The sequence below is a fragment of the Molothrus ater genome, chromosome 23 (assembly GCF_012460135.2).
Source record: "Molothrus ater isolate BHLD 08-10-18 breed brown headed cowbird chromosome 23, BPBGC_Mater_1.1, whole genome shotgun sequence".
Classification (NCBI taxonomy): Eukaryota; Metazoa; Chordata; class Aves; order Passeriformes; family Icteridae; genus Molothrus; species Molothrus ater.
The window spans coordinates 262,566-271,846 of record NC_050500.2 but is presented as its reverse complement, the minus strand read 5'-3'; the positions used below and the strand labels follow the sequence as shown (position 1 = coordinate 271,846).

At 49.4% G+C, this 9,281-nt stretch overlaps 1 protein-coding gene across 1 annotated transcript; it reads left to right on the top strand.

Annotated features, from left to right (window-relative positions):
- The first annotated feature begins 111 nt into the window (after window positions 1-111).
- LOC118695058 (beta-1,3-galactosyltransferase 6-like) lies at window positions 112-2,702 on the top strand. The gene is given in 2 exon segments (XM_036396446.2): window positions 112-680; window positions 682-2,702. Coding segments are annotated over 2 exon segments (1,017 nt in total). The 5' UTR covers window positions 112-299; the 3' UTR covers window positions 1,318-2,702.
- The last annotated feature ends 6,579 nt before the right edge of the window (window positions 2,703-9,281 follow it).

The window sequence follows — 9,281 nt, the reverse complement described above, 5'->3', positions numbered from 1 at the left end:
CTCACATGCCCTACTCAAAGATGGCGGCCACAGCGTCAGGCGCTGCGGCCTCCGCCCTTCTTCCCGCCCCTTGCCCCGGTGCGAGAACCACCGGAGCCGCGGCAGGAGCAGGGACGGAACCGCCGCTTCCCCGAGAAGAAGGCGGAAAGCGCGGAAGAGCCATGAAGCCACCGCAGCGCGGCAGCGGCACTCCGTGAGCGCTCCCGCAGAAAACTTGTCCCCTCCCGGCGGCCGTACCGCCGTTCCCGCCTAAACGGGGCGGGCGTGGCGGCGCTGCCGCCGTGAGGGGCCCCGCGGCCATGAAGGCGCTGCGGCGGCTGAGCCGGCACCGCACCGCGCTGGGGCTCGGCGGGCTCTCGCTCTGCGCCGCCGTCCTGCTCTATCTCGCCAAGTGCACCTCCGAGGGGCTGCGCCCGCTGCCCGCGCCCCCCGCGCTCCCACACAGCCAGCCCGGCTGGGGGGCCCGCGCCGCGCCCCCGGCCGGCCCCGAGGGCAGCGCCTTCGTGGCCGTGGTGGTGATGAGCGGCCCCAAGTACAGCGAGCGGCGCAGCATCATCCGCAGCACCTGGATGGCCGCGGCGCGGCAGGCGCCTCACGGCCACGTCTGGAGCCGCTTCGTGGTGGGCACGGCGGGGCTGAGCGCCGAGGAGCTGCGGAGCCTGGAGCTGGAGCAGAGCCGCCCACCGCGACCTGCTGCTGCTGCCCGAGCTGCGCGACTCCTACGAGAACCTCACGGCCAAGGTGCTGGCCACCTACGTGTGGCTGGACGCGCACCTGGACTTCCAGTTCGCCCTCAAGGCGGACGACGACACCTTCGTGCGCTTGGACGTGCTGGTGGAGGAGCTGAGGGCCAAGGAGCCGCGGCGCCTCTACTGGGGCTTCTTCTCGGGCCGCGGGCGGGTGAAATCCGGGGGGAAGTGGAAGGAGAGCGCCTGGCTGCTGTGCGATTATTACCTGCCCTACGCGCTGGGCGGCGGCTACGTGATCTCCGCCGACCTGGTGCGCTACCTGCGCCTCAGCAGGGACTACCTGAACCTGTGGCAGAGCGAGGACGTGTCCCTGGGCGTGTGGCTGGCGCCCATCGACGTGAAGAGAGTGCACGACCCCCGCTTCGACACCGAGTACAAATCGCGCGGCTGCAGCAACAAATACATCGTGACTCACAAGCAGAGCATCGAGGACATGCTGGAGAAGCACCAGACGCTGGCCAAGGAAGGGAAGCTGTGTAAGGAGGAGGTGAAGCTCAGGCTTTCCTACATGTACGACTGGGGAGTGCCTCCCTCGCAGTGCTGCCAGAGGAAGGACGGCATCCCCTGAAGGCCTCGGGAAGAAGCCTCGGGATGGTGGACTCTGGTTGCTGTTACGCGGGGAGAATCCCATGAAAATGGAATTCTTGCCTCAGTTTCTCTCTCAGAACATTGGGCCCAAGGCTTTGGGATGCAGGCATGGCTGGATGTAGGGAAGAGCAGAATCCTGGAATCTCCCACTCCATATCCAAGGACAGACCTCCCAAATCCCAGCCCGGTGCTGTGGATCCATAATTCCAGCAGAACTGAGTGGGAAGAGCTGATAAAATTGAATTATTGCCTCAGTTTCTCCCTCAGAACATTGGGAACAAATGATTCCCCTCAGGCACCGATCCCAAAGGCTTTGGGATGCAGGCCTGGCTGGATTTAGGGAATTGCAGTTAATTGGACTCAGGGGTTAATTACTCTTAGAAAGATTTTGCACGACTCATTCTGTCACCCTGACACTCCCTGAGAGCTGCTGACGTGGCATGGTTAAAGATGCTTAAAAAATAAAACAAAACAAGTGCCAGAAAGCACAGCAAAAGGTCAGATGCCAGGATTAAAGGCAAATAAAAGGTGTCAAAACACAAAAAGTAGAGAAAAGGGGGGAGAGAACTGGAATGAAAAGTTGGATCAGATTCTGAGGTTGGTTTGCTAAAGGTCACGCTAAGTTTTGGTGCTGATAAGGCTAAAATGAGGCTGCTGTTTATTCCTTGGCAAGGAAAGGCCAGTTGGGCAAGGAGGGAAGAGCCCAGAGTGGGAGCAGAGGATTCCAGAGGGTGGGAACAGGGATCGGCTTTTCCTGGGACAGCTGCAGGGAGAGCAGAGAATGGAACCCTTCAGTCTGCTCTCTGAAAGGCAACGTGCAGAAATCACCCGACTGCTGAGTTTGGCAGAAATTCAATTTATGCTTATTTTGGGAGAAGATTTTTTGGCTTTGCAAAGCCTCCAGGTGTTGTTTTGAGCTCATGTCCCTCCAACACTCACTCAAGAACTCCCTGGCTGCTCCAAATTTAGGTTTATTTTTAATACAAATGAGCAAAAATCGATCAGTAGGAGTTCAAAAACCATTTGCCCCAGGGTGGGGATTTAAGGTATAAAAGTGAAATTTGTGTAGTCAAGAGAAAAAGGTTCCCCCCACCCCAAAAACTGAATTTGGAGAACTTTGATTTCTCTTTCCAGCACACTGAAAAATCACATTGAGGTGCTCAGAGCCGGGGGAATTCCCTCCTCCTCCCCACAAATTCCTTTAGAGGCACAGAAATTGAATTCATTACCAGTGACACGTCCGGAACTGGGGGCTTTCCTGCCTCACACAGGCCTGGGGCACGATTTCTTTATCTCCAGACCTGGAATTCCCACATTTTCCAGGGGCAGCTGCTCCAGAACTGCCCCAGCGCCCTGTGCCAGCTGCAGCCCTGCAGCGTGGGCACTTTTTACTTTGGAAATGTAAAATTGCATTTCTTAAACGTCTTTTTGTGAGGTTTTTTTGGTTTGTTTGCGTTTGTTGCACTCTGCACTTTCATTCCCATTCCATTCCCTCCTTCCCAGCTCTGGCTGCAAGAGACAAATGGCACAGAAAAATTGAAAATAAAAAAAGTGCCAATTTCTCTTTCTTGTTGCTTAGCAAAATTAGGAATTTTAGGAATTAGGAATACCAAAGGGATCAGTTCCATTGGAATTTTATTTTTTTGTTATTCTTGTTTTAATTAATTATTTACTGAAGATCAAAAATCTTCAGAAGATTTTTTATTTTGAATTTTTCAAGGCTTTTTTTCCTAAAACAAAACTAAAATCCTGCAAAAACTCAATTATTTTAGCATGTTGAACTCAATTATTATAATTATTATTCTAATAGTTATAATTATTATTATAATGCATGCATAGGGATTACCAAGGAGTATTTTTCCCCCACATACCCTATTCCAAAGCAGGAATTTTCCAGGATGTCAGCAACTCCCAGTTTTTTAAACATCCATTTGCCATCTGAGGTTCATCAGTGTTGTCTGTGTCGTGATAAATTACCTGTAATGTGAATATTTATTTATAATTATATTTATTTATAATTCTTGCCACTGTATTCTCTTTATTTTCCCAGAAAAAAAATACAAATAAATCAATTTATTCCCAGAATAACATCCATTTTCCCGTTATTTTATCCACCTTTACCCTTTGTCCCAGGAAAATTACAAATAAATCCATTTATCCCCGTCATAACTTCTATTTTCTCATTATTTTATCCCACTCAGCCTTTTTTCCCCTGGAAATTACAAATAAATCAATTTATTCCCATCAAAAGATAGATTTTCCTATTATTTTATCCATCTGACCCTTTTTCTCAGGAAGATACCAGATAAATCCATTTATTCCCAGAATAACATCAATTTTCCCATTATTTTATCCACCTTTCCCCTTTATTTTCCCTGGAAAACTCCACCTGGGAAGCAAAATCAGGTGAGGATGAGGCCAAATTATTTTAAAAGAAACTTCCCCCCCTTGATTTCCTTGGAATCTTTAATCCTCAGCATTCCAAGATTTTTTAAATCAATTCTCCTCCAAATTTCAAACATTCCGCCCTCAAACAGCTCAGACTTCCCTCAGCCATGAAAAGAAACTGATTTTCCCCCATAAATGATTTGGGATAACTTTGGGGTTTTGCTGTTGAAGCCAAGGGACCCTTTGGGATTTATTCCCGGATTTTGCCGCCTGTCCCAGGCAGTCGCTAGAGGTCCCTCCAAGCCTTTGGAAGTGTGAATTCCGTAAAACAAACAAGGAATTCATTTAAAACCAGAGGTTTGTGACTAAAATCGGGTGGTGGGCCCTGATTTTTAACATAAAACAATCGGGGGAAAAAGGAAGGGAGTTTTCCACTAAAAAAATGGAATTATGGATGGGGGAATTACTGAGGATGGAGGCACCGTGTTTTTCCATGGAATCCATGGAAAATTGATGTGGAAAGCTAAAGAGAAACATTTGAAAAGGTCCCTAAAATACAGGAAAATTAATAAAATTATTGACATTTAATTAAAATAATGAAAACCATTCCTGGATTTTTTTAAAGGAACAACTCAACCCAAAATCCCAGTCCCCGTGTCCCCTTTTAATCAGGAATTTTTGGTGTTTCCTCTGCTGAAAATTCCATGGATTTGAGCTGGGAAATTTCATTTTCCAAAGGAATTTCCAAAGGATTTTAATTCCCAAACCTGTTCATGTGGGACCCCTGCTCCAGTTTTTGGGGTGATTAAAAACCCTGATTTAAATTAAAAATTCTTATTAAAAATTATTAAAAATTTATTCACACTCCAGGAGTTTCCCAGGGGACTTTTTGTGGGATTGGGAGCTGATTCCTCTTTTCAACAGGAAAATTCACCTGGATTAGATGCTGGAATTAAGGGGAAAATTAGAATTTTCTTTTATTTGAGGAACATCTCCTCATGGAAAAACATGGAAAAAGGTGGGGAAAAGTGGAAAAATATGGAAAAATCTGGACACTGCTCCAAGTTTTTAGGAAACCTCAGAAATCCATGATCCCACAGATCCAAAGGGCTCTGGAGATGCCAGGGCCACCACCAAGATGTCCCCAAAAAGTTGGGAATGAGGCTGAAGAACCTCTGATCGTGGAAAACATGGAAAAAAGGAGGAATAACCTGGGCACCACCCAAGTTTTTAGGAAAACTCAGAAATCCACGATCCCACGGAGCCAAGGAGCCCTGGGGGTGCCAAGGAATGTCCGGGAAGCTGGCAAGGAACCTCTCCTGGTGGGAAAGCACCATTGCCCTTCTGGTGGTCCCCATCGTCCCCCGCTTCCCCTGACGGCCAAAATCCCAGGAATGTGAGCCCTGCTTGCTTTCCACTCTGCAGCTCCCACAGAGCACAAGATCCACGAGGAACAAAAAAGGCTGGAAAAGGAACAATTCTGATTTTTGAAGGAAAGGAAAACGTCGTCATTGCCGCCGGTGATCGATGGGTTTGGGGTGGTGCCAGGGGCTTGGAATCATCACAGCACAAACCACCGGAGAAAACGTTTATCCAGAGCTGCTGCTGGCCAGGACAATTCCAAATATTTACTTTAGTGTTGATTTTAGGGAAGGACTCGAGCCAGGATTCTGGATCTGGATCTGCCAAAATCCTGATGCTTGAGGTGCTAGGAGCTGGAATTTGGGGCCAATCCTTCTGATCTTATCTTGGGTAATTATTTCTCCTTCTTTCCATGCCCTGATCCCACAAAAATGAGTGTCCTGCTCACCCTTGGGAATGTGCTGGGCTGGATCCAGGGTGAATCCATGGCTTTGCTAAACTGAAATCCCAGACTGGGATTAATTTTGGAGGTTTTTTGCAGTTTCCTGGGTGATTTTTTCCCTGCTGGGATTTGCAGCTCCTCGGAGTCCAGAGCTCTGCAGATCCTGCCGTCCCTTCCCAAATCCCGCTGTGGAAAACATTGGGAGAATCTTCAGGATTTTCCCAATTTGAGGTGCTGTGCACAACAACTTCGAAAAATTTGAATTATCCTGCTTTTCTTTATCATTCCCTTTAATTCCATAGGGATTCCTGGCTAGGAGGAAATTTTGGGGTTGTTGTGGGATGGGGGTGACTCAGCTGCTCCTTGGAATCTTGGAATTAAAAATCCAGGAAAAACCTTCCAAGATACAAATCCAAGCATCCACCACTAAACCGTGTCCCCAAGTGCCACATCCAGGGGTTTTTGGGATGGTGATCCAAATCCAGCCTGATGCCATAAATCCATAATTCCAAAGAAATTGGGCAGTAAGACCTGCTAAAATGGAATTTTTGCCTCAGTTTCTCCCTCAGAACATTGGGCCCAAGGTTTTGGGATGCAGGCCTGCCTGGATTTAGGGAAGAGCAGAATCTTGGAGTCTCTGGCTCCATATCCAAGGACAAACTTCCCAAATCCCAGCCTGGTGCCATAAATCCATTGTTCCAAGGGAATTTAGTGGGAAGAGCTGCTAAAATTAATTTTTTGCCTCAGTTTCTCCCTCAGAACATTGGGAGGAAATCGTTCCTCTCAGGCACTGCTCCAAAGGCTTTGGGGTGCAGGCCTGGCTGGATTTAGGGAATTGCAGTTAATTGGAGTCAGGATTGCTGGCATCTCCCACTCCATATCCAAGGACAGACTTCCCAAATCCTGACCTGGTGCTGTGGATCCATAATTCCCAGGGAATTTATCAGGAAGAGCTGATAAAATGGAATTCTTGCCTCAGTTTCTCCCTCGGAACATTGGGCCCAAGGCTTTGGGGTGCAGGCCTGGCTGGATTTTGGGAATTCTGCTTATCTCCCACTTTATAAAATTGCAGCCTGGCTCCTGGAAAGCTCCTGGACTGTGGCTGGGAGGTTTTTGAGGACAGGGAGTGGGATCAGAAAACAATAACCAGGATCCGATTTCTGCGGAGGAGCCGAGGGAGGAGATAATTGGAGTCTCCAAGAGCTGCTGATAAGATCAGCCTCGGTTGCTATTTTCAGGCTCAGACAGTAGGGCTGGAGACACCGAAATAAACCCTAAAACCTGAGCTGCAGGCTCCCAAAGAGCTCTGTCTCCAAGGAAATCCATAAATATTGCAAGGTGCGGGATAGCGGGCCTGGCCTGGCCTGGTTTTTCCTGGGGGCACCTCAGGGGAAGGACTGAGGGGGAAAAGGAGGAATTAAGGAGGAAAATGACTTTTTGAATTCCAAGAGGGAATTTAAAAACCTGCAATTCCTGCCAGGAAGGAGGCAGGGAATAACCAGAGCCCGGGCCAGGAGCTGGAAAAGGAATTCCTGAGTGGAGTCAGCATCTCCTGATCCTGGCAGTGGCTCCAGGTGGGACCTCAGGCATCACCTGGATGAAGAGAAAATAAACCTGGATTAGAAAATTTGGAGAGGGATTGATTCCCAAGCTCAGGCTATTCCCTAATTCCATGATTCTGGGTGTCCCAGTGTCCCCATTCCTTGAATTATCCCTGGTTTCCCTCATGGGGAGCACGCAGGGCCAACGCTCCCAGGTGGGACTTTGGGGTGTCCTGGGCAGGGATAAGGCTTGGACTCTGATCCCATGGATCCTCCCAGCTCAGGATATTCCCCATAGGGATGAACATTCCAGGAAAATGCCCCCGTTCCTTGAATGATTCCTGGTTCCCCACAGCCCTTCCCTGCAATCAGGGAGTGTTTATCCCAGCGCTTCCCTTTCCATGGGAGCTTTTCCATGGCTTTTCCATGCCTTTGCAGACATCAAACAGCTCATTTCCCTTGGCTTTGGTCCGTGAAATGGGCTGGAACAGCGGCTCGTAAACAACTGCATCAGCAACGCTGAGGTTGATTTAAAAGCCAGAAATTTTGGGGTTTTTTTCCCCCCTCTCCTTTTTTAACGCTTTAAATCCAACATTTTTCCACAGCTTTGCCCGTTCCCCTCTCTGGCTTTGCAGAGCAGGAAAGGGAAGGCGAGGAAAATACAAAATTCAGGATAGAAATTGGGATGAAATTCTCCTTAAGGCATTCTTGGGATCACCCTGCATTGCTGGGAATTCACATCCTGCCCTGCTTGTGAATGGGGGATCCTGGTTAAATGGAAATAGGAGGAATTTTTTTTCCTATTTTTTCATTTTCTGGGCAAATCCAGAACAATCCAGGGAAAGGAGAATTTTATTGTAGTTGCCCTGGGGAACAACAGCACCCAGGTGGTTTTGAGGATCCTAAAGGGCTTTTCCAACCTTTGATTCCCAAATTCAGCAGGGATTGGGACCCTCAAGAGCACAGCCATGAACCCACCTGGGTTTCCAGCCGGAACTGGGGAGAATTTTAACATTCCTGTGCATCCCCTTGGACATTTTGGGACTCAACACTACCTGTCAGAGCTTTTTTCCTCTCATTCCCACAAAGAAGTGGGAATTCAGAGGGAAAATCCTGTGTTTGGGGGCTTGGGCAGGATATAGAACACCAATTAATGAATTCTTTGTAATTAATAATATCATATCATATATGATAATATAAGATATGATAATATATGATAATTCTTTATATTAATATAAAGAATTTTGCTGGGCAAATTTATGCAGATCCAGCCTCTTCTCCTTTGCTGTTTGCAAGCCAGAATCCCAATTTTCCAATTTTCCATCGCTCTGAGATGGGGGATTCTGGCTGGGAAGTGGATTTTACCTCACATTCATCCTCATCATCCCCAGAACAATCTCTTCAGCATCCTCCTCCTGCTGCTGCCTCCCTCCCTCCCTCCTCCTGCAAGGATGGGCACTTGGGGAATGTTGGAGAGGGACCAGCTAATTGTCACTAATTGTGAACTGCACTAATTGGGATATTTGGGATATTTAATCCCCGCTGCTGAAGCCGTCCCGGGCTGCTCCATCAAAGGCCCCAGTGTCACAGGCACAGAGGAGTTTTTCATGCCAGGGGCTGCTGCGGGCGCCGGCTCCAGCCTGGCTGGAGGGCAGAGCTGTTATTGGGGAATTCAAGCGGCAGACGCCGCTCCCGCCGGGCTCCGTCCGACCGCGCCGCGCTGGGAACGGCTCAGCATTCCCAGGGGAACGGCTCAGCATTCCCAGGGAACGGGGCTCAGCATTCCCAGGGAACGGCTCAGCATTCCCAGGGAACGGGGCTCAGCATTCCCAGGGAACGGCTCAGCATTCCCAGGGAACGGGGCTCAGCATTCCCAGGGAACGGCTCAGCATTCCCAGGGAACGGGGAGCACAGCATTCCCAGGGAACGGCTCAGCATTCCCAGGGAATGGCTCAGCATTCCCAGGGAACGGGGAGCAGCATTCCCAGGGAACGGCTCAGCATTCCCAGGGAACGGCTCAGCATTCCCAGGGAACGGGGAGCAGCATTCCCAGGGAACGGGGAGCAGCATTCCCAGGGAACGGCTCAGCATTCCCAGGGAATGGGGAGCAGAGCAGGGATCACCCCGGGCCCTCCTGGGGCTGGGATCGCCGGGGCTCCGCACCTGGAGCCTTCCCAGAACTGGGAAATGGGGCTGGGATCCCCGGGATTC